The sequence below is a fragment of the Etheostoma cragini genome, chromosome 5, assembly GCF_013103735.1.
Source record: "Etheostoma cragini isolate CJK2018 chromosome 5, CSU_Ecrag_1.0, whole genome shotgun sequence".
NCBI lineage: Eukaryota > Metazoa > Chordata > Actinopteri > Perciformes > Percidae > Etheostoma > Etheostoma cragini.
Genome location: NC_048411.1, coordinates 11,997,027 through 12,021,667, shown reverse-complemented (window position 1 = coordinate 12,021,667; position 24,641 = coordinate 11,997,027). Strand labels below are relative to the sequence as shown.

Below are 24,641 nucleotides of genomic sequence, written 5' to 3'. Positions count from 1 at the left end.
ACATGCAAAGGAACAGGAAATGAGGAAGGGGGCAAACACTTTTTCACACCACTGTAGTTGCCTGGTCTGCGGGAGAACAATGTAACTACAGCCTGCTTTGGTGTTGGGTTTTATTCTACTGACAGGAATCTACTGGGTAATTCAGAGATAATAGCGTAATACACTTTTACAAAAGTGGAAACTGCATCCAAAATCATCCCAAAAAGCTTTCAACTCACCAATCTTGGAGGGAAAAAGTGTCTCATCATCCAGCTGATCCTGCACCCAGGTCATCAGGTAGTCAATGTACTTGGGTGCAGAGCATTTGATTGGCTTCTTAATATTGGTGCCATCAGCCCAGTGATATTCATATCTACAGAGAACAAAATGAATAGGCACCTCTCGAATTATTGACATGGTTCATTAGTTACAGGGTACTTAGATATGAAACAACATGAAAGCTCTTGTTAGAACATGCGCTCATTCTGCCTTTCTGTCAAGACATAACATCATTAAAAAAAAAATTTAAAAAGAGCAAGAGGAAGAGGGGGAAATGCAAAAGTATCAACAATCATGTTCTTGACGGCAGCTATGTCAACAGGAAGTAAAGTGAGGTCTCTTCCTCCTGATTACAGACAGTCTTGGCTGGAGAGAGGATAGAGGAAGTGCCATATCTAGATTCTAACCAAACAGCATCTACAAGGAGGGACCACAAGCATAGTTTAATTCCTGTTTTTCCCATGTGACAATCAGATGATGCATTTAATTTCATTCATTTTAACCATTCAAAATCTGAATCCATAAGTTAGTTTATTTTTTACCGCACAACACATAATTTCCCAATTCTGGTCAAAACTATATTATGAAGGCGATGTTGACTTAGATGTTGCGTCATAAAAAACAACTTTAATTCAGTTGTTCTGTTGTCAGTGTACATTTAGGTTCAGACTAGGATTATTTATTACCTTTATTTCATAAATGCCTGTAATCACTGCATGTAATCCCTACTTATTGTTCAGTTCTGGTACGCTTCTCTTGTAATGTATTTACTGCCTTTAGCAGCGTGGTATTGTTTTACAAAATCATAAAGACTGAATCTCCATGAAGTCGCGCTAGCACAAAAATCATAACAAAAAATAACAATTGGGCCAACCAATTGTGAAAATATGTGAAATCAGCTAACTTGTTTATGTCTGCTATCCTTTTCAGCAATAACTGTAATGTCATAAGATACTGTATATAGTTAAACACAGAAGTCCAACCTATCTGATGTTTCTGCTGTGCTGATTTTCTGTACTGTGTTGCTTTGCTAGCTTCTTTGATAAACCAAATCTAGCGATGCAAACAGCAACAGCTCACCGCCCGTCGGACTAACTAATAGTTTCGGTGGTGTCATTTTCGTATTGACGTATGAAAGCATCAAACGTGCATTTTATATGAATGAGATGAGAGTAAATCCAGTTGTTCCTCGCCTCCGTGGGCTCAGCACTGGTAAGTTGTAAACAGGTGACTGCAGGAGTTCTCTACCTGGAAGTTATTGCAAACAAACATTGTGCTTGGGTATATTATACTGTCAGTATTGGGCAAGTTACTTCCAAAATGTAATACATTATTGATTACTAGTTAATCTCATTTGAGATTAATTAGTTATATTACAATATTACGGTTTCAGAATTGTAATGCTTTACACTACTTTTGCGTTACTTGCACCAAAATAAAAGCAGAATTATGACTTGGCAGGTAGCTTGTGAATTTCCCTACAGGATACACAAAGTCTCATCCACTATACACATCATGATTTATTCATATTATTTTGTATTATTAAACTGAATCTGCAAAGTAACTTAAGCTATAAAATAAATAGTTAAGTAAAAAATACAATAGCCTACTTGACATTGAATTGTGGTGGACTAGAAGTAGCCTAATAAGTAGAGAAAATTTGAAATACTCAATGAAAAGCAATTGGATCAAAGTAGCCCACGGTATAGTTACCTTCCACCGCTGATAAAATATTACGATATTACGTGTAGCAAGACTAAACATTAATTCCTGACATGTTATCTGTCAGTTGCTTGGGCACATTGTTGTTGGCACTGACAGATGTCCCTAGCCTACCATCTCTGGTTCTGTCTCTGACCACGGGGACAGTGACGGTACAGCTTGCTTCAATGCAGTGTGAACAACTCGTGAAAAAAATGGCCATGTTGCAATTGTATTCGTCTCTGCAGTCATATCAACCACCAAATGCAGCAAAAGGAAATAACACTCGCGGACCGGTTTTTTCTGTGCCAAAATGTTTCGCGGTGTTAGTGAATTCTTCAAAAAAACTAAACACCACTAAATGTCGGGTTAAACTGCATCGTAACTCGCGTTAATGAGATTTTAACGGGTATAATATTACAGACATTGTATTAGTAATACTAATACTGTATTTTCAATCGTCACTCATGTTTCTACTATTCTTTAAAGCTTTGTGTGACACATGTCATGTCTCAGCAAACTCATGACCAGTTCCATGTTTCCTAAAATTGCGTAAACACATACTTCAACAAAAGGTTTCCCTTGTTTAACTGGAACTTGCCAAATTATATTTAGCCCATTTTTGAGCAATTCAGGGCAGGTTTTAGTTACGATTGTATGTTACATGTTAAATTACATATATACATGTTTTAAAGCCTTTGCAGAATTAAACTATTAAATTATGGCCATTTTGATTAAATGTTAATGAATAACTGAAAACCCTTTTTTTTCTAAAAAAGTTACTTTCTTATGTTTCTGTGGTGTATTTTCTCCCAGGAAACTGACTAACCAGTAGTTGGACCTTAAAGATACAGGAGTATTTAAGCAAAAATCAAATGTAAAGCCCTGAATACACACACACACACACAAACACAGGTGTCCATGTTTAGAAAGGGCTTTGTGGGCTGTTACCTTGGTCCAGCAGACATCACAGAGCAGCTGGTCTCAGTACAGAACTCGGTGATGGTACCATACAGCATGTTGATCTGGTTGAAGAAATCCACCGCTAAAAGAAAGGATTAATTATATTTGAGTTCTCTGGGAATGTTCATGCTCATAACCATAATAAACTAAATAGTGTCACTTTTTATTATACATACAGTGATTTGATTTGGTATTTTTAGACAATGTAGACAGTTTGTGAACTTCTTTTTTAGAATACATTATCTACAGCCGTCTCAATTTCTTTACATATGTATGGCCTGCTGTCAATTTAAGGATGTGAATACAACCAAATATGGTCACATGTATGCATGTGCATGCTGCATTTTCACGTAAAGATATTTCTGGTAGACTCTTATGTTTCAAATAATTCTGCTGTTACTATCACTGCTAACTTTGTAAATCTTAATTCTATGACCATTAATTTATCAGGGTTTTTTTGTTTGGTTTTTTTAAGTTTGTATGACCACACTTCTCTTACTTTACTACTTGGTGATCCAAATGTTTAACCTCTGTACAAGGATATATAATGTTTTCTATAAATAGCTTTTTTTGCATTCATCAACTCACTGTTGACAGCAATCCACTCATTGAGATCCTCTCCCTCAGGCAGCATGACAGCCTGCCTCAAGTTCCCACTGCCCAGCGTTGCTTCAGCGTGTTTCAGGAGTTCATACTGATGGGAGCCCTCTGGGATATTCTTCTTCGGCTTGAAGGTCTTGGATGAACGACTGCCACTGTAAAGAAGCAAATAAGGAGTTGAACAACTCTCTGTGCGCTAGTAGGACAGTGACCTCTTCAATAGGTGTGTGTAGGAGAAAAAGCTCCTCTTGGGCCTTCACATGTGAGGATCCTTTCTGACTGGTTTGTGCAACCAGCAGCTGGTGAACATCTATTAAATTAATACTGAAAGATACTTGTGAATTTGTGATAGACCGATCAATGTGACTAATGCCATTTTGAGATACTCGGCATCGGCCAATACCTGCACTCAAGGCCAATTTACATAAAACGTCTCCAGACACATCTGCAGGTAGCCTTGTCAGTGTGGCTTCTGTATAATGAAGTTGGCGCTCCTAAATTTGTCAATTTTACCATTGTATGGGTAGACTTCAAAGTCACAGTAGCAAGCCTTCAACCAGCTAAACTACAGGGCTCTAAAACTATTGTAAAGGACCTCCCTAGCCCTTCGTTTAGGTAAGCAAGTGTAACTGTAGAGGTTTATAAGCACTGTCCACACTATGCTGCAAGTTATAGCCTAACATAACACTAAACTATAACACTAAACTGAACACAGACAGTAACAGTGTTAAGTGTTAAGTGTTAATTTAAATTTAGCAATTATGTGTCTCATTTGTTATTATTTATAAATTGTTCTACTTTATCATGTTTTAAACATGTTTGTTATTATTGACAATGATATCTGCATTATGCATCGACCATCAGCAGCCCTGCTGTCTAAGGCATTGAAACACCCATACCCATCGAGTACTACTGGTGATAATCCATAATTTGTCAAACATCAATTTATCTCGGCTTGTTTTCAATGTAAGTATGTAAGTATTTCAGAAGTATGACTTCTGTGCTACGCAAATTAAGTTATGGTGATTACCCACTTGGTGCAACAGGAAATGTGACAGTGTCGCTGTAAACAACGGGACAGTTTCTCACTTTGCTCGACGTTAAGCAACCTCCCAACGAGGTCAAGACAGCAAAGATGCGTATAATTGATGACTAACGCGAGCATGCATTAAGTTTAGTTGTAGCTAACTAGTTGGCGAGTGCTGGGAACCTATAAATAAACACAGCTCACATATAATGATACGACGACAAATGATAAGCCTAACGTTACTTAAGAACAATGCGGCTTACGTGTAAACTAATTTTATTAGCATTACAATGAGGTTAACGTTAGCTTTTTGTTTTCGGTAACGGTGTCTTACTTTGAAGCCAGTCACTTCCCTTAATGGAACTTCGTAGAAGCGTAGCTAACGTTAACCGCAAGCTCCGTCTGTAACTTAGCAAGACTGCTGACTTTACTTACAACAGGAAGCTCATCTTGGCGAAGCAGTCGTGGGAAAGCCTCGATTACAACTCCTAACTCTGGTTTAGTAAACAGAGATTTGTTTTACAAATAGACAACCACTTGTCAGCGATGCCTGCTAATTGTAACGTTTAGGCTAACGTGAACTGCACCCACAGTGGCTCTTCCTCTATCGGCTCTCTGAAGCAGCCCGGCAGGCAGACTGTCGCCCCCTCCCGGCTGCTTAGAGCTACTACCACTCGCCACACTTTGTCTGATTACCATATTTTGTCACCAATATTTTTTTGTTTTGTTCATTACAACAAATACAATAATGCTTGCATGCACCTGAGCTAAAATGTAGGTCTATAGATAGATAGATAGATAGATAGATAGATAGATAGATAGATAGATAGATAGATAGAGTTTATTGCTTGTTGGGAAAAGTGGGTTGTGGCCAGAAATTACCAGAAACTAGCTGACAAATATTGACTAACATCGTCAATGGTGGAAGTAATTAAGCAGTAAATTGCACAATTTGAGTAATTCTGAGGTATGTATACTTTACTTGAGGCATTTATGTATACTGTATTACCTCTACTCTACCACACCTCAGAGGAAAATATACTTTTACACCACTATATGTATTATAGTTATAAATTATGTATTTATGTTATGCTTTTTTCACTCCACTACACCTCTCCTGCTGCTGTATGGACGGTTCATTGAACACCTCCAGAAGGCTATTATCTGTACATTAGAGGTGTGGCAGCAGATAACGGTGACGCATGCACCATACGTCCAGGGGGGAGGGCTTTAAAGGCACTGCTCCACATCTTCCTCCTTCACAGCACAGACGTCGCTCTGTCAGCCGGGTGGAGGTTTGTTACGTAACCAGTCGCGGTTTCTCTTGTCTTCAATTCTCTTCTCTTCTCCTCTCAGAATGGCAGCCATCAGGACTCTCAGGAAACTGTGCCAACACTCCCAGCATCAAGTCTGTAAACTGCACACATCCGCCTTGAGGTGAGTGCGACCAACAGTTGGAAAATCTGATTTAATTTGGGTTAATGGAACCCCACATCCCACTTCTAATGTTACATGTTACGCGCGTTTTCTTTCCAACACGATGTTTTTATAGATAATAAATTTATTTTAAAAAATATTACTTTATTTGCCGGTCTTGTGTAAAGGTGTGTAAACACGGATACAAGATTGCGCGTTTTCTGATGGGGGGTTAGTTAGATGTTATTGTAGGCTACTAAATGTCCGCAGTTGGTCACATTCTTGTGGGCCCCTAGCGGTATGCCGGTAACATTGCAGCTGCCAGTTGGCTGATGAAATCGGTCTTGCTGCTTGCACCCAGAAGCGTGAGGACCCAGGTTTCAGCTGGAGATCAAGGTGTTGGTCTGCACTCAAGGAAAATAATGCATGCATATCCATTTTGGTCCCGGATGACATATGAAGAGATAATGTATGGGATTTATTATCTAGTTATTATGAGAGGACATCATACAGATGGCAAATTTGCAGCATCTCGTGCAGGTATTTACTGGAAACGTGTTGAGTTCAGCATGACTGAGATAAATGTAATAATCTAATGTAACCCACACGCCCTGCACATGATCTACAGCTCCAGAGGCACAGGATAGATTATTTAAAGCTATGGCATGTTATTCATGAGTTATTACCATATATCACACTATTATACAACTTAAAAGCAAAGTTTAAGTACACATAAACGCAACTGACAACTGCTTTGCCTTAAAATACACACAGCAACCAGCAACATTTACAGAAGCATAACATTTAAATTAATAAAATATTTAAAAATGGAAACTAACAAAAGAAGAAGATGTTTTTTTTAAGACTGTCTTTTGAGGTTTATCTCTCTCACTTAACATGTCTATGTGGCCATAGATCTAAAAAGAGGCATTATCTCCTCAGTAGACCGACTTTGTGTTTGAATTAATTTGAGGTTAAAGAGTCCTTTGCTGCCCTGAAATCTAGGCCCCATTGTTCCACAGCATTTTCATACTTTTCTGTGCGGTTTAATTAGTTTGCAGAATGCAGTGCTTGTGTAACTGTTGATGGCTCATTACTCTTCAGTTATTAGCAAGGCCTACCGCTCTCTGTTTGTTTTTATATAACGGATAACTGTCTTGGCACTTTTGAAATTTAGACAAAGCAGCAGGCAGTCAACCCAGTTTGTATATCCATAAGAATGTTTTACATCAGTTTTTACCTGACTGTACTTGGACATCTCTTGCTGTAATTGAATATATGGTAGTATACGACTCTACTTTACAAGGGCTAATGAAGCACTTGGCTCCTCTGTCAGTTGGCGAAGTGCTGTGTCTAATTTTGGTTGCAAAATTGGTTCTTGGCCAGGCTGAATGGTTGAGATTGGTTAGAGGTTTCTGGTGTCAAAAGTTATATTCAAAGGCAATCGAGAGTGTGAGTCTAGTTGATAAGTTCTGGAAGGTATCGACTGTTTGTCCTCTGATCCCAGTCTTTTTGCATGCCAACTCTCAGACAGGAGGCGGTGGTCATCTCAGGAAAGAAACTAGCACGACAGATTCGAGAAGAGGTCCGTGCGGATGTGGACAAATGGGTTTTAGCCGGCCACAGGCGACCCCATCTGAGCGTGGTTCTGGTGGGAGAAAACCCAGCCAGTCACTCCTACGTCCTGAACAAGACACGATCTGCAGCTGATGTTGGTAAGAAAAAACACCCACAGTCCTCATACGTACTGTATGTGTAAACACGACTTTTCTACAATGAAAAAACAAAATGTGTTTTTTAGTTATTTTCTCTCTTCAACCTCCCACAGGAATCTCTAGTGAGACCATTGTCAAGCATTCAGACATCAGCGAGGAGGAGTTATTGGACCTGATCTACAAACTTAACACAGACCATCGTGTTGATGGCTTGCTAGTCCAGCTACCTCTCCCAGGTACAGAGAAACTGGAACAGTGAAACAATCAGTAGAAAGAATCATGCTACTGTAGAGTGGCTGTTTTGTGTCATGGTATGGGCTGCTGTTAAAATAAATCAGCGTGTGCAAGTATCACTCAGCATGAGTTCGTTAGAGCACAAATCTGCCAGCCAGCATGCTGTCTCTCTGTTGGGATTTTCTTTACCACTTTCTTTAACACCTACCTATGCTTAAATAAGTTACATTTGTGGAGTTTAACAAACGGGTTATTAAAGAAAACATTTGAGATCTAGTTGTCCTGACTGCAACTTGTCATTGTTTTCTGACAGATCACATTGATGAGCGGATAATCTGTAATGCAGTCTCTCCTACCAAGGACGTGGACGGTTTCCACGTAGTTAACGTGGGTCGCATGTGCCTGGATCAGTCCACCATGCTCCCTGCCACCCCCTGGGGAGTCATGGAAATTATTAAACGCACAGGTAACAACCGGAGTGATTGCTTACTTTGTCTTTTTGGGTTGAATTACTGCTGAATAAACAATGTCAACTAACAGTCACTGTGGCACTAAATGCATGCTCTTGGGGGAATTGTTAGCTCTCTGTAAATTAGAAAGTGTGGTCCAGACCTACTCTGTCTGTAAAGTGTACTGAGATAACATCTAATATGATTTGACACTATAAATAAAATTGATATATTCTTTTTTTATTGAATTCTTGTCCTCTAGGTATTCCTACAATTGGGAAGAATGTTGTGGTTGCAGGGCGCTCCAAGAACGTGGGCATGCCCATCGCCATGTTACTGCACACAGACGGACGTCATGAGAGGCCCGGAGGTTGGTTACTGTGCATTAGGGCTGCAACTCATGATTATTTTCATAGTTAATTCATCTGTTGATTATTTTCTCGATTAATCGATTAGTTGTTTGGTCGGTAACATGTCAGAAAATCGTGAAAAATGTGGATCAGTATTTTCCAAATGCTCAAGACGATGTCCTTAAATGTCTTGTTTTGTCCAACACCCAAAGGTATTCAGTTTACGGTAACAGAGTAGAGAAAAAAAAATGAAAATATTCACATTTAAGAAGAGGGAATCAAAGAATTTTAACTTTTGTCTTGTGTTGAAATTCTCACACCGACTAATCGATTAACAAAATAGTTGGGGATTAATTTAAAAGTTGACAACTAATCGATTAATCGTTGCAGCTCTACTGTGTATGTGTGTTTAAAGATGGAGAGTTTAAATCTATAGTATAAAAAGTAAATATTGTTTCTGTTGCAGGTGATGCCACGGTAACCATTTCTCACCGTTACACTCCAAAGGAGCAACTTTGCCAACACACTAAGATCGCTGATATCATCGTGGCTGCTGCAGGTTTGTGTCACCGTTTATTTGCTTACGTGTGACAATGACTGGACTGTGTAAAACTCAAATCGTTGTCCAGTAGATTATTTTTTTCTGTTGTCTAACTGTGCTGTGTGTGTGTTTACTGAACTATCAGGTATTCCGAACCTCATTACCTCTGACATGATCAAAGAGGGAGCAGCAGTGATTGACGTTGGAATAAACCGAGTGCAGGACCCAGTCACCGGGAAAAGCAGACTGGTCGGAGATGTGGATTTTGAAGGTAAGGCTGGAAAGCGAACACGATCATAATTCTGCATCAACATGCATGGTGTCTCGGGTGTCTGTGACGTCATTCCTTCTCTGTCTATATTCAGGCGTGAGACAGAAGGCGGGCTTCATCACCCCTGTCCCCGGAGGTGTGGGACCTATGACAGTGGCAATGCTAATGAAGAACACCATCAAAGCAGCTAAGAACGTTCTACTGTTTCCTCCAGAGAGGGTCCGCATGGCGGCTTCATCCTAATGGGCGGGAGAAAGTCCAAGCCATAGTGACACATTCCACCCCTGTTATTTTTTACTTGGAGCAACCTGAGGACCTTCATTTGCACACGGACTGGAAAGATGATAGCTTTAAGACTTTCTTCCTGCTGGCATCTTTAACCTTTTCAAACTTCAAGTTCAGCCATGTGTAGACTGTTACATTCACCCACGCAGCTATGTTTTTATGTAACAAGGTTTTCAGCATTTATCATTTGCCATTTATTTTTGGGGGGTTTAAGCAATCTTATGGGAGAAATATTATTTTATTTATTACTACATTGACTTATTATTTAAACATGAAGGGAGGCAGGTCGCAGCATATATTGGCCTATTTGTTGTGTTTCTTTCCATTAGTTTAGCCTTATGTACCAAGAGTGATAAGGGCTAACATCATCAGGAACATCTATATTTATCAATATACAAGCTTTAAAGATTCACAATTGCCTTTGTAAAATGTTTTGAAATAAATGCTACAAATTTGTTCACACAATTGGTGCTTTCTGTGCAAACCGATTATCTCTTTCTGTACATTGTAGAACAGTGACCATAATATTCTAATGTTCTCCTATTCTCTTTACAGTGTCAGATTCACATAAATGCAATCATTCCAAATAAAACTCACATTTCAGACACTCATTAAAAGTAATGGCCAGTTAGTACCAATATTGAATAACCACTTATTCCTACCCCCACCTTTTTGATCGAACCGTTTTTATTTGGCATGATATGGGCATCCTCTATCTATATATATATATATATCTAGGGACTGGGACAACAATACACAATGATTAGTGTGACCGAAATAGCCGATACACTTAAACTTATTTAGGCCAGACCTTCACCCTTCCTTTACACACACAAGGTCAGAGTCTCCCACTGAGACTTTCTTTCATCTGTTAAAGTCAACTTAACGTCGACCTCATTCAACCTGAGCTGACCCCTCAGGTTATTTATTGGTGCTGTGGAAGGTACCACGGATTGGAGACATGGAGAGGACCTATTAGGGTCAACTGGTGACGTGGTTTGTGTGGGTTCATTGAGTTTGTAAGGGTTAGTTTGGGTCTCTGCATATTTATAGAATGGATCTTTCTAATCTGCTTCACTACTTAGACTTCTTTTCATTGCCTAATGGAAGATATTGAAAAGAAGAAGATAGACGCAGAGGACATAGTTATATTATACTTAATCTGCGTACTAAACAGCCAAATAGGCTGGTAAGGGGAACATTGCTGGTTTTTTTTAACAAATAAGAAAAAAGTTATGTCCATGTAGGCTAAATTCAAAGTAAGATTTTTCTTTTTTTAAGGAAAACTGTGACACCAACTATCTAACACAATTCAGATTTATGTAAAATATGTATTTGAATGTAGTGTGAAGCAGTGAAGAATAGTACAATAATGTCATACAGTAAATCAAACAAAAAACAATCGTAGAACACAACTAAATACAATTACTCAAATATTGTACAAATGCAAACGTATACAAATGTCTACATTTCAGAGGGAAATGTTTTCACTAGATTAATTTGACAGCTACGTTTGTGACATATGATCAGCTTGTAAAATATGATGCATGGTTATTGACGAAGCCAGTGTTTCCAAGTTGTGTTGCTTTAGGACCTTCTAAGAGCAGTTTAACCAAAAAGGGATTTTCCTCTCTCACATTGTTGTCACATTTAAGGTTTTCTACTAGGGTGAAAGTATCCAGTATTTCATTAGAAAATAAAAAAGGAAATAAAATTTAAAAAAATAATTGTATGAATAATCCAATAACACTCTAAGAAAAGTCATTTTGCAAAATGAGTAGGCCTATGTTTCTCAAACTTTAAGCACACCTTTCTGATAAATCTTCAATACTTCTATTTACATTTTAAATATTATCATCTGTAACAAAGTAAATGTATACAGGTGTAATGATAGTCTATTAAAGTATTGGCTCTGAGTACTACTTTCCAACACGGTAAAAAATAACCCAGAACTCAGCATGTCGCTATCTTTCAACCATAGACAGTTAAAGAAGGTAGGAACTAGGAACCTTTATGTTGTATTTCCGGACACCGACGGTAGGCAATTGGAGACGCGTATACTTCCGTAAACTTACGGAGCCAGTCTTCAATGGCTGAAGCAGCACACTTTCTACTCTATATGATCTTCAACCAGGTTTTCCGTGTGGATTTAAGTTTACTCAGTTGTCTCAATGGATCGCAGCAGGTCACTTGACAGTGCTGGCAGAGAGAAAAGACACGAGAAGAAGAAGAAACGGAGACGGTCCTCCTCTTCTTCTTCTTCTTCATCTTCGACGTCGTCTTCCAGCAGCAGGAGTCGCAGCAGGTCGTCCAAAAAAACATCTCACAAAAGTCAAGGTTGGGACTTTAAAACTTATTTAAATGAGAAGCTTTGACAGCAACGGAAGCCTTGTTATTAAATACCTCTGTTAAAGTTGTTCTTCTCTTTAACTCAGATGTAAAAACACAAAGAAAGAAGCGCAGAAGAAGCTCTTCTTCTTCCTCATCATCCACCTCTTCTTCCTCATCGTCTTCATCCTCGTCGAGTGATGAAAAGACAAAGAAGAAGAAAATTAAAGCTAGGAAGAAGAAGGCGAAGAAGAAGAAGGCGAAGCTGAAGAAACAGAAGAAAATGGAGAAAAAGAAGAAAGAGAAAGAGAAGAAGAAGGAGGAGAAGAAGAAAGCAGAGGTGGTGTTGTTGCCCACTCCTCCGGCGGAGAAGCCCCCGTCCTACCTGGAGGTGTGGCAGAGCGAAGAGGGGACAGTGGAGCTCGGGCCTGGTGGGACATTACATCACTCCACACAGCGTTGTTTATGTACATACGTGGATATAGTATGGCTTTTAAAATCACCATCTGGTTCTTAAAGGGATGTAGAATAATCAGTATTACTTTTTTTTCTCACAGTAAATTGAATTTATTTGTATTTTTGACTGTTGGTTAGCCAGACAAAAAATGTAAAGTCTCCTTAGGTTTTTAATTTTTGGAATTTCTTCTGATAATTTAATAAATTAAAGTTGCAGCCCTTATTTGCACAGTTTAGATGTTTGTTCTCTACCTAAATAGATAGGTGGATAATTCAGCGAATTAAATAGCTTTTTATTCTCTCACAGTATCATATCGGTAATCACCGAATATGATTATCAGAAGAAAAGGAACACTAGTGCATTATACTCTGGTTTTCTCTGCAGTCATGACAGATGAGCAGAAGGCCCGACTCTCCACTAAGAGGCCCCTCACCAAAGAGGAGTACGAGGCCAGACAGAGTGTGATCCGCAGGGTGGTAGACCCAGAAACCGGACGGACCAGGTAAGCTACAGAGAACATAGTTAACAGTCCACAACAGGTAAGCGTAGGGGAGCAGTTCACCTGTCTGTTCAGATTCACAGCGTGATCAAAGTCTTTCATTCCAGCCTAACCCCAAATTTCCAAGAAGAGCTAATACATATAATACATCATTCTAACATTATGATGTAATAATGAATGAGATCTTTCTTCCAGATTGGTGAGAGGTGAAGGGGAGATCATAGAGGAGATAGTCAGCCGAGATAAACACAAAGACATCAACAAGGTACAAGAGAAAGTTTTGGTTATAACTTTATGATATCTATGTAATGTATGTACAGTAACAGTGAACGTCCATTCATCCCACAGCAAGCCACCAAGGGAGACGGGAATGCCTTCCAGAGGAAACTGGGACTCAACAAGTAGAATATGCCATGACCTTCTTCAGGACAGCAGCCTCAAGGAGATGCATTTTACATCATAATTTCAAACAGTTGCCTCTGATTTCACTCTACAGTAGTGGAGGTACAAATTATAGGGGTCATGTACAGTAATGACTTTAATCCAGGTAAAAGCCAGTATCTCCTATTGATTTGCCTTATTAAATCTATGCGGGAGTTAATGAGAGATTTTAATGTTTTGATCCTACGGACATTTGCAAAAGGAACTCTACGCAAGGAAGAAGTCCCACATTTGCTGATTAATGCTTATTTGTTTTATCCATGTTTGAAAGCATATCAGTTTGTACATTTAAGGTGCGATCCTGAATGGACTGCAAGTAGGATTGTCAGTTTTCTGTACTTGTCAGTCAGATGTGTGACTGCAACAGATCATTCAAATGTTTTCTTAATTGGAAATTAATCGTTTCATGTTTTACTTTAAATCAAAGAAATTAAGAAGCTTGTTTGAGTGTTCAGTAGCTTGTCTGACTGACTCTTTTGGCTACATACCCTACACCCCCCCCCCGTAGATATATACTCATCTTTACATCTCACATTTTGTATCTCTTTGGTTTTCAGAACAAAATTACTTTTGTGTGAACTGATTCCAAAAGAAAATGTATTATCTACAATGAATCATCCTTTAATTAAATACGCCCTGATCTTTGAAGAGACTATCCTTGTGATTTTATTTTCATGACATTACCATTTTGAGTGTGAAAAAGGCAAAAATGACTGACTGGTTCTTTATATGTTCTTTATACACTGTACATAAAAGCACAAGGGAATGGACAACAAATTATCCAAAAACCTATAAGATACATATCCTGTACAATTAAAATATTTACCAAGGTATGTTGCATATATATATACAGCCCATGAATGCTAATTGTTGTATGTAACATTGGTTAACATTGCGTTAACCTGGGGAACAGATTAAGACCGATGCAGTACAGATTGCCTAATGTTAGTGAAATATGTCAAACAGATTTCTCCTTTGTACATTTCCTTTTAAGTGAAAACAAGCCAAAGCCTTTTAAGAAAAAATATGGCCTTTTCCTATTTCCAAAAAGTAAACAGTCTACCCTTTTCCATGAAGTCAATTCGGGAGTGAGCAGTGTTCGTTCTAGGCCTCACAACACAATGGCCAATTTAAGGCAGAAAAGGGAAATGTAAGGCCTCTGTAAATGTGTGTCAGTAGCAGAATCAAAGCAATTGCCCAGAGGTATCTAAACTCACAGATAACTGCACCGCTTCGTCTTTACATTCTCTGGATTTTAATATCCAGGCAATTCAGGGGAAAGCCATATATGGTTCAGTAGATAACCGACTTAAGATGTGTGCATGTTTTACAGCGTTGCCTTTCCTTTAGTCCAAATACTATTAATGTACAAACAGCCATTCTTCAATCAGCAGCTTTCAAAAGAGTTTTATACACGGCTTTAAGCCAAATCTTAAAAATGGTCAAAAGGCAGCGGAACTGTAAAACAGTTTGTAATTACAGTTTTCTTCACCAGGATAGCTAGAAACAGCCCTGGTCAAGCAAGTAATATGTACCTAAGCATTGGGATGTACACTTAGTAATCTAGCATTAGTATTATTGATATAAAAGGGGTGGCCAGATTATTAGAAACACCACTCAGTATAACACAATACAATTCAACAGCTTCACAAACTACAGCCTTTAAAATGACCATTAAATTGATCCTCTCTAAAACAGGTAACACATTAAAATGTTTAATGAAGGATTTTTTTTTTTTTACGTACTGTAAGTGTACCTTTTTACATACTCTAAGAGTACCTAATCAAATGGCAACTCAGTGTTGATTTCTGGGTCACTTTTAAATGTTAAGTGACTTCATCTAAACCTCAAAAACAAAGTTAAGACAGATCATGTCTGTCCACAAGAAAAAACCTGCAGTATTATTTTACACCGTTGTCAGGTCAGTGGCACTTGTGAGAAACTTTTTTCCAAAATGGATTCTACAAATGTTGCACGTGTGCCATGTGCGTTTGTCGAGTTCTAAGATGTGTTCAGAATCCCTCTGCAATTTGTAGAATAGGTGCCTGTTGAACTGATTGTCAATGCACTGTGCGGTGTTCCTCAACACAATCGGTTTGATCTTGTGGTGCAGTTGAGTAATATTGCACATTTCCCTTACATTTAAGCCCGTATTGGTCCATTGCAGTCAGCTCTATAAATGCCTATTAGAGGGACAAATAAACATCATTTGAATGAATAAATCACAAATGAGGTACCCTTGTCAGGAAAAAATGGCAAACAGCATAACGTTAAGTCTTAGCTCTGTGTTCCTACTTTTGACAGCATTTTGTACAGAATTTACAATTTTCAAATTGTTCTTCCTCTAAAGGCGCAACAAGAGAACAGAGAAAAGAGACCTTAACCTAAAGAGGATTATCTATGAGCACATTCAACGCCTAATGTACAGCTTAGGGATAAGCAGAAAGAAGCCATATCCCAAATATTCCAAAATAGATAATCAACATACAATATATGACACAAGATAACAGTTCTGTTGATAAATTCTGGTGATCTGCAAGACAACATAATAAAAATACAATACTGTGCCAGGCAAAGACCCCTTTGAGTTTTGGCTGCTGCAACTGAAGTTTGAGGAAGAAAAACAAAACCACATCATAGTTAAAGTAATAATAAAAACAGATTTTGTTCACAAAATCAATATATTTTAAAATATCTATAATCTTAAATAATAATCAGCATCATCAATCATTAAAGTGTATCCTGAATGAGGTGGTGTTTACCCCCAGAGTGAAGAAGACACTTAACACTGGTCTTCAGTGGACCAGATACCAGATCTGCACTGTCACGTAACAACTATGTACAAACCTTGTTAAACCATTCATCTACATAATTACATAATCTATTCCATTTTTTCACAGGAGACCTTAATCATTTCCTCTCTGTTCACGTACAGTATATTATTCTATCCTGTTTACTTTGGCACATTAAACGTATAGTAATAGGAGTTTACTTATAGCCGAGTCAACCATTACTGATTTGGGAAGGTTCAGCAGCGCAGTGTGGTGAGATGTGGTAAAATGCTATGAAAATCCCAGGAAATGAGCTGCAACCATCATTAAAGGGTAATTTCGCAGTTTGATTCATGTGATATTAGGATGGCTCTTTGGTCTGATGGACGACTAGAAAACAAGCTAAACTGAACTGTATGGTTTGTTAAAACATTATTTAGTCATCGCTTGTGATAACATCCGTTCATGTTGGCTTACAGAACAAGTAGTTGTTCTTTTGTTCTGATTTATTAAGCTTTTATTCTAAAAACAAATCTGAAAAAAATACATTTTGTCTAAATGATTGTGTGTTTGTTTGGTCACACTGAGAAAAGAAACACATTCAATCCAGTTTTACCTGATTCTCCGCTGTGCTCCCAGACGTGAACATATCTGGTTATCACATAAAAAGGACATAGCATTAAAACTATTGTAATTGCTGTGCTTGTGGTGTCAGTGTCAGTTACAGTGCGGGATCAGAACAGCATCCAAACTGGGACCTGATGCAGGCTGTCTCTAACCGCTTTGTGTTATTAACTTAAATATACAGCAATGGGGTGCTTGTTTGTGTAACCATCTCCAATCTAAAAGCCCGCTGTTAGAGGAAAACTGACCTTGTAATCAAGAGTAATAAACATTTACTAAACAGTAGAAACAGTCTGGATCCCTACAATATATGCCTTTTTTATTTCTGTGCCCGTTTCTGGTTCAGGATGATGCTCCTTGAAATGCCTGTTGAGTTTTGTGTCTGTTGTATAATAAATATAACTGTAGCTTCTGTTCATAAATATCTGAGTAGAGTGTAACTGGCATTAGTTTATAAAGAGTGGTTTGTAGCACCTATTGTTTTCATTGTGGTATTTACCCATCTGGTGCAAGCCAACTGTTTTTCACTCTTGCATTTATCTTTGTCATGGGTCTCTTCCTCAGCAATGTATACTTTTCATCACTCTACCAAAGGTACCCAGTCTTCCTGTTCCTATTTGGGGCTAAGAACGCCTGGTTCCAGCTTGGTGCTGCTGCGGCCCCAGCAGCTGGCTGTGATGCTCATGCTGCGCTGTGCTGCTCCCTGGCTGTGGCCTTGAGCGCACTCCAGCCGATCCCGCTCCAGCCTCTCGCCGTCTGATTGGCTCTGTGTGCGTTCTGGCCTGTTGTGGATGCTGCCTGTTGGGGAGCTGGGGGCCGGTTGGGAGGAGATGGTGCGCAGCAAGTGGTTCCTCTTCCTTAGGAAGTCGCTGTTTGCACCCAAGCCGAAGCTGCTTTTACGTAGCACCATGCGTGCACTGCTGGACTTAGCTGGCCGAGAACGGTGGCTGTACTCCAGCTGGGACAAATGAGCCGCATATCCCTCTGTGATGAACTGTTGAGAAGATCAGAGAAGAGACATTCTGTCAACTATGAAGAATAAGACAGTTTTGGTTGAGTTAATTGATATTTATTCATTCAGTTAAATTAGTTATTGGTTGTTATAGTGGCAGTATTAGTAAATAATTTTGGTATTTACTTTAGTATCCTTGTATTAAGTGAATTTAATATTAATTTTAAAAGCAAGATAAATGCATGAAATAAATAATCAAATAGTACTTGGCACTGCATCTTCTTGGAGGGTCTCCCGACGATGTATATTTGGGAAGGAGGGATGCCGACGGAGGTGTAGACTGAGATGTCCTTGGTTGATCCGTAGCCAGCAAAAATCTTCATGTTAACCTGGGATCAGCCAAATGAACAAGAGAACTGTTTGGCACTCTGTATTTTTTGCGATTGATATAATCTTTCTCTTAAAGTTGTACAACGTCATCATTGTTTTTGTTTTCACCTCTAGAATATTCCTTATTCATTCCACAAAGATAAACACTACCCATGCACACACTACGGTACTGCACACAGACCCCCCCTCAATCCTCCCTTTCTCCCAGTCTGACCTCTGTCAGGGACTTGAGGAAGTTGGCCTTGTGTCTGAGCGGGTCGTGGACCAGGCCGTCACAGAAGGAGACGATGCCATGTGGGAAGTTGTGCTGAGACAACCAAGCCACTACCCGCTGCTTCTGCATGTCTGGTCGTCCTGTCACATAGATGATCATGTAGCCTAAATCTTGCCAGTGCCTGCAATAAGGAGGAACACGATAACAGAATTGAGACATAAATAATAATGCAAAATGTGCTTCAGTTTAAATGAGACTCAAACCCAAGAAACAGGAGAAGAAGAGCAGCTAGGTACCTGACTACGTCTACTGCTCCTGCCCGCACTTTGGGATCACTGCCCATGATTGACACACTGGCAGCAAATGACCCGTCAATGCTGAATACAACAAACTCGGTGCCACGTGGAACAGCTGTCAGGTAGCTGTCTGCACATGTGTGGTCACCCCTGAGGAAGGAAACCGAAGGAACAACCGAAAGTAAGGAAATGGAGAAATACCAAGTAAATGTGTTATCTCAACAATCCACTTGAGGACACTGAAACGCAAGAATAAAACTGAGCTAAAAACAAATATAAACCAGGCTTCTTGATAAAAGGCCTGTAAAATAGCCTGAATAATTCAGTACACTGTGATATGCCATCAGGGTTTGGGAATAGGCCCTTTTATGCTGTATATAATAAAATTAAATATGTTAGAAACTTTTTTAGGAACACAGAACGTATACAAACATGAACACAGGACAGGGGAAAAAAAACACTGCAAAACATTAGCACAATATTGCTAATGCCACACCCCTGTCTGGAGGGTTAGGGTTAGACATTCTCCCTCACTACCCTCTTTCAAAACCCCACTCAAAACCCACCTATTTAAATCCGCTTTGAATCAGTGATTTATTCTCCAAATGGTCTTCTGAAATGGTCAAACTAATCTCACCTAACAACCATTTTGACTGGGTAGACTCCAACGCCCAGACGTTTTTTCTCTGGGATGGCAAATGACACACGACCACTACTGTTAGTCACTTCTGTGTTGAAGTACACCCATTCTCCTGATGGGGGCTGGGTCATGATGTGGAGATCAACCTGTACAGGATTACAATACCATGAGCACAAAGGTGACACAGACATTACTGACATCTATCTATGTGTGCTGTTGTCGTGGTGAAAGACATCACCTTCTCCCCGGCCAAGGTGACCATGTCCAGAGGGCCGTACATAAATCGACCTGTTACGACCTGCTGGGAATCTTCTGTGAACACCGCGTCATTAATGCGGTGGTTGGCAGTCACGTTCTGTCAAAGAAAGATACATACTGAAATGTAATTTTGTCCATGGCATTTAACAAAAAACAAGTTGGTGATGCTGACTTGTCTTAACACATTTTCACTTATTTGGCATTTTTCCTTCATTTAATGAGATTTGATGGATGAGAAAAGAGGTCAAAGACAAGTAAGGAATTCAGGGTTTTGTGTCCCCTGACACTTAACTCTGACACCCTGATGCCTACCCTGATCTTCACAAGGGTCCTCTTGCGGAGCCACTTCTCTCGAGGTTTAGAGGGAGTGAATTCAGTCACTTCTTTGCCATCGAGCTCCAGGATGCTAGAGTTTTCATGCCTCATGACCTACAGGTGAAATTTCAATGACTCATCCTCAGTATCTCTGAAAAGGACTAACAGCCTACTGGTCACTTATGAACAGGCCACGAGTGATAAGTATTCTTATGTTGACTCACCTGTCTCAGGAGAAATGATACAACATCAGTGGACTCCCAGTATGATGCGTGGAAGAGGTGCGGTAAAGCCACTGTGGGGAAAGCGGTGAGAGCATCGGGGCAGTACAGGGCAAAATCCAGCCGCTTGGTGCCCCACCAACGTGCTGCAACTGCGTTGGGAAAGGAGTGAATGGCACGTAAGGTGAAACTGTAAGAGTAAGTGTGAGGTATGCCATGCCATGCGAAGATGCAACAACCCTGAAGCTTAAGAAAAAAGACAATTTCCATCTTAAATCAACACAGATCTCAGCAGTTCTTCAGCTAAAAGAAAGAAATCGGAAGAAGGAAGTTAAGGAATTAGTTAACAGGAAAATCAAGTGCAGGAGGAAGAAAAAGAAAGTTAATGACACGTGATTATATGAGCAACCGAAGAAGTTATTCATGTTCGTGTGAATGTGAAAAAAGATGATGGATTTGGAAAGATGTATTCCTCATCAATGTAAGTGATTGCCTCATGTCCTTAGCTAAAGAATTCAATCTTTTTTCTTAAGATTATTTTTGGGCATTTTAGGCCTTTATTTTATAGGACAGCTGACAACATAAAATGGGGAAAAGAGGAGTCATAGCATGATAAAAGGTCAGAACTGAGCCCGTGGCTGCTGCGGTATGTACTGAGCCAATGTACGTGGGGCGCGATTTCAACCAGGTGAGCTACCCAGGCGCCCCCTTATGAATTACATTTTGAAATAATTCAAGGGGAGGAAGAAAAAAGCTTTCTAGAAGAGCAGCGTTGAGTGTTTGGACTTTGACAAAGTATAGTACAGCGCACAGAAAAGAACTGCAGCCTCACGTTGATTTTAGAAGTCCCCTTTTTCAGAATAATACCTTGGTCCACTTCAGCCTGGGAGTCCAGTGAGACCAGCTCAGATATTGCGCACTCCAGCCCAGGTGACAGGCAGTTCTCGTGCTGGCCAGTGGGACTTAGACGGGCACTAGTCTCTGCCACACCGTCCAGCTCTGCTACAAGATCTGCATCAGGACATCCTGCGTCCTTGCCAGCCTTTGTTTTCTTACGGGACTTAGGAGGACTTTTCAGGAAGAATTTGTTTTGTGATGAAAGGGCGAGTTGGGACAAAAGGCTGAACTTTTTGAATTGGTTAATTTGGCATGATTTGGCTATGGGGAGAAAAGAAAGAGAAATAAAGAAATCACATGAAAAATAAATGCATGTTGGTCTGTGACAGTTTATGACAGTTTAAACAGTTTGAAGAGTGATGTTGAGTGATGTTGTTGATGTGGCCGGTGTTAGTAAGCTGTCGTAAATAGAACTGTGAACGTCAAAGCTGGAAAATAATTGTTAGTACAGTAACAGTTAGTTAGTAGGGCAGGGTGATGCTGTTGAACATATTCTGATGCTCTGTTATCACATGAACACAAACCTGTTATAATTAGTTAATGTGCACCTCCAGGGTGGTACTGTGTGTACGCAGAACATCAATGTCAGGTACAAATAAATGTTCTGGTAACAAGAGTGAAATAGTGAATGACAGGGGGACTTTGGAGGACAATTTCACATAAAACAATAGAACGCTAGTTATCTCCGCAAACACCGGACTAGGGATTGGACAATAGAGGAATGGATGACAGGGGCAAGTGTCTACATGCATTGCAACATTAGAGAAATGCAGCACTCGTTCATTGCATTTACATTTAGACAGTGGAGAAGATAAGACAGACAGTGAAAAGTGGCGCTAAACTGGCTCTTCTTTAGGACTCTTCTTGCTCATTTTGGGACTTTGAATGTTAACACGATGGAGAGAACTCTGCATGACAGTCTGGTCACAATGCAGGTGTTAAGTCTGGCTAAGAGGAAGAGTAAGCTATCGGGCTAACTAGATTTCTCCAGCTGGAAAGCAGGGTGTATGTAGATTCAGAGTAGTGGGGTTGAGAAAGAGAGAGAGAGAAAAAAAAAAGAAAGAGAGAGAGAGAGAGAGAGAGAGAGAGAGAGAGAGAGAGAGAGAGAGAGAGAGAGAGAGAGAGAGAAAGTGAGCGTCAAAGCAGTAAGTAAAACAAACAAGATAGAAATATAGAGAAGATTTAGACTGAAAGAAAAAGAAAAAGGGAGAATAAGTAGACCAGTGTTTGTATGAGTGGAAGGAAGAGAGAGGCTTTTTGGTGTTGAGAACACTTACTGTTGGCTATGTTGGAGGCAGTGTAACTGTCTGCCATTCCTGAGACCTGGCTGGCAATGCTGACTTCACTGGCCCTCCGCTGGCCCCGGGAGAAGGGGCCCGCTACGGGGGATGAGGGGTACGAACTGTCCATGAAGACACCACCATGAGACTGAACAACATCTGCTATTGAGCCGAAACAAGGAGATCTCATTAGACAGAGACACAAGTAAGGGGAACTCATAGTGATGAGGGGGAGGGAGATGTGGGTTAGGGTGGCAGCAGAGAAATATGACTGCAGGCACCATAGTTTCAGAGGACATGTGAAACCAAACAGTGCCGCATGGTGGCCAAGGTCAGATTTCTGTAACCGACTAAGGGAAATACGGGCGTATGAGTACATATAACACTTAAAATCACAAATGTGCACACGTGTTACAGTCACACCCATGTGTTAGTATCTTTTATGAAGATAATTATGAAATAGTGCTGAAGAATTTGTTTTTAAATCAGATGACCTCTGACTCTTATCACAAAAAAAGGTACAGTATATTCAGTATGCACAGGTAGAGCTCCACTTTACAGTGCACTGTGCAAACACATCACAACATCCCAAGCAGCGAAGTCTTCACATCAAAACGTCTCTGAAATGTGGATGATTGTAGAAATACACTCTGCCAACATCAATAGTCTGATAATATGGATTATGGAGTGATGCAGCCACACTGAGACCTGGCTTAGTCAACCACAGCACAAACACAAATGATTGGGTCCCCAAAAAACATAGATGGTGGCATAAATATGTGATGGCAACGTGACAAAATGTAACACCACATGAGATGCTAATAAGATTTCCCAATGTATGTCTATGGCAAGTTGTAAAAATTCTGTATTATTTCTATTTCTAACTAGAAATGAGGCAAAGAACTCAACAAAGAAATTAAATATCATATACAAACTAATTTAGATAAAAGACTAGATATTGCAAGAAAGGGTGTATGCAATACTGTAATGCAATAGAGTAAAATAATCAGTGTATCTGATTTATCAGAAACATGAATACACACTCTTGACTCTTGAAACAACAGCGATGGGAATACTCAGAAAGGCGATGATGGGTATAAATCTGAGCATCTTGGTTGTGACAGCAAGAAGGTTGTAACAAATAGAAATGAGAGATACAGTGAATGGGGGTGAAGGCAGATGCAGGTGAATGGGAGAGGCTACACACACTCCATAGTGGCGGGTGTGGCTTTGAGGGAGCCCTCCGGCCAGTTTAGCACAGGCACAGGGATGCAGGTCTCATTGATGGTATCCTGACAGCGAAGGGACAGCAGAGGCCCGCTGTCAAGTAGCAGCTGAGCGTTGCTCTGGATTGTCTCCACTACAGAGGGAGGTGGAGGGGCAGAGGTCAGGGGAGGGGTTGGAGGTAGAGAGCCACACATGCAGATATGGGGACAGGAGGCCGAGAGAGAAAGAGGGAAAGAAGACAAGGGGACACAAAAAACATATGAAGCAAGAACAACTGAACATGAGACAAGAAAGAAGAGTCAAGCCCTAAGTCAAGCCTATTTCTTTTGAATTGCAACGGCTAAAAAATAAAAATAAAAATACTATATATAAATATACCGTCATATAACACTACTCTAAGATTGTAAATGCCCTGGAATCAGCATTAAAACATTTTGCAGATACTTAACCCAAAAAGTGATCTTGAATTTGTCTTTAAACTTAATCTGTTCTGAAAACTTTGTCAATAAGTTATGCAAGCTCATACGATGAAACTTCTCAAACACAAAACCTTGGCCTGAAGTGCTTAGGAAATATCATGCTTGTACAGATGATTCAATGGTGAATGTGTGTATTTGACCCTAGAAATAAAATATCTGCCGTATAGTTACCTTACTACTTTCTGTGTACTTTTTGGGGAATCACAGACAGATATTTGTATTAAAGGGTAGGGTGAGGCTCTAAGGGTTACTCCTCTCTGCTATAATGAATGCGCAAACAGAAACCACTAGCAGGACTATGAGGACATTTAGATGAATAAACCGCTTCACAAAAGAAGTTGAAGCACAAACAGTAGTTGAGACAATGTTAACTCTGTGTATGAAGGAACATAAAGTGTGCTACAAAGGTGTCTTTAAGGCAGGTGTTGTCTATGACAAGCATCCCTGGGAAATGGGACAATCAGTGTCAGCTCATGTGATCTTAACTTTAAGGAGAAAAAAAAACGCCATTTTATTACAGGGAATTTTGAATTTGTGTCTGC

General features: G+C 39.7%; 4 protein-coding genes across 10 annotated transcripts in view; 2 read left to right on the top strand and 2 right to left on the bottom strand.

The window, feature by feature from the left end:
* Window positions 1–126: 126 nt before the first annotated feature.
* On the bottom strand, window positions 127–5,202 carry mob1a (MOB kinase activator 1A). Its single transcript, XM_034871770.1, has 4 exons — window positions 4,985–5,202; window positions 3,511–3,677; window positions 2,911–3,004; window positions 127–352 (listed from the first exon to the last, which is right to left on the bottom strand). Exons 1-4 carry the CDS (start codon window positions 4,996–4,998, stop codon window positions 142–144), a joined length of 486 nt encoding a protein of 161 aa, XP_034727661.1. The 5' UTR covers window positions 4,999–5,202; the 3' UTR covers window positions 127–141.
* Window positions 5,203–5,749: 547 nt separating this feature from the next.
* Window positions 5,750–10,275, top strand: mthfd2 (methylenetetrahydrofolate dehydrogenase (NADP+ dependent) 2, methenyltetrahydrofolate cyclohydrolase). Its single transcript, XM_034871767.1, has 8 exons — window positions 5,750–5,986; window positions 7,496–7,680; window positions 7,794–7,916; window positions 8,228–8,380; window positions 8,626–8,733; window positions 9,180–9,272; window positions 9,400–9,525; window positions 9,620–10,275. Exons 1-8 carry the CDS (start codon window positions 5,907–5,909, stop codon window positions 9,766–9,768), a joined length of 1,017 nt encoding a protein of 338 aa, XP_034727658.1. The 5' UTR covers window positions 5,750–5,906; the 3' UTR covers window positions 9,769–10,275.
* A 1,561-nt stretch (window positions 10,276–11,836) lies between these two features.
* On the top strand, window positions 11,837–14,126 carry arl6ip4 (ADP-ribosylation factor-like 6 interacting protein 4). The gene is made up of 5 exons (XM_034871768.1): window positions 11,837–12,147; window positions 12,246–12,569; window positions 12,980–13,097; window positions 13,290–13,359; window positions 13,443–14,126. Exons 1-5 carry the CDS (start codon window positions 11,982–11,984, stop codon window positions 13,497–13,499), a joined length of 735 nt encoding a protein of 244 aa, XP_034727659.1. The 5' UTR covers window positions 11,837–11,981; the 3' UTR covers window positions 13,500–14,126.
* A 759-nt stretch (window positions 14,127–14,885) lies between these two features.
* LOC117944694 (membrane-associated phosphatidylinositol transfer protein 2-like) overlaps window positions 14,886–24,641 on the bottom strand; it is a 44,413-nt gene continuing 34,657 nt past the window's right edge. For 3 of the 7 annotated variants that reach the window (XM_034871742.1, XM_034871744.1, XM_034871743.1), the window contains 11 exons: window positions 23,601–23,753; window positions 22,391–22,555; window positions 21,084–21,374; window positions 20,220–20,368; window positions 19,993–20,109; window positions 19,661–19,777; window positions 19,420–19,568; window positions 18,783–18,932; window positions 18,487–18,667; window positions 18,149–18,271; window positions 14,886–17,924 (listed from right to left, as the gene is read on the bottom strand). In XM_034871742.1, coding sequence (XP_034727633.1) covers window positions 17,544–17,924; window positions 18,149–18,271; window positions 18,487–18,667; window positions 18,783–18,932; window positions 19,420–19,568; window positions 19,661–19,777; window positions 19,993–20,109; window positions 20,220–20,368; window positions 21,084–21,374; window positions 22,391–22,555; window positions 23,601–23,753 — 1,976 coding nt within the window. In that variant the 3' untranslated portion in view covers window positions 14,886–17,543. The remainder of the gene's footprint in view (window positions 17,925–18,148; window positions 18,272–18,486; window positions 18,668–18,782; window positions 18,933–19,419; window positions 19,569–19,660; window positions 19,778–19,992; window positions 20,110–20,219; window positions 20,369–21,083; window positions 21,375–22,390; window positions 22,556–23,600; window positions 23,754–24,641) is intronic. The other 4 variants (XM_034871746.1, XM_034871745.1, XM_034871747.1 and 1 more) reach the window with 4 other exon arrangements.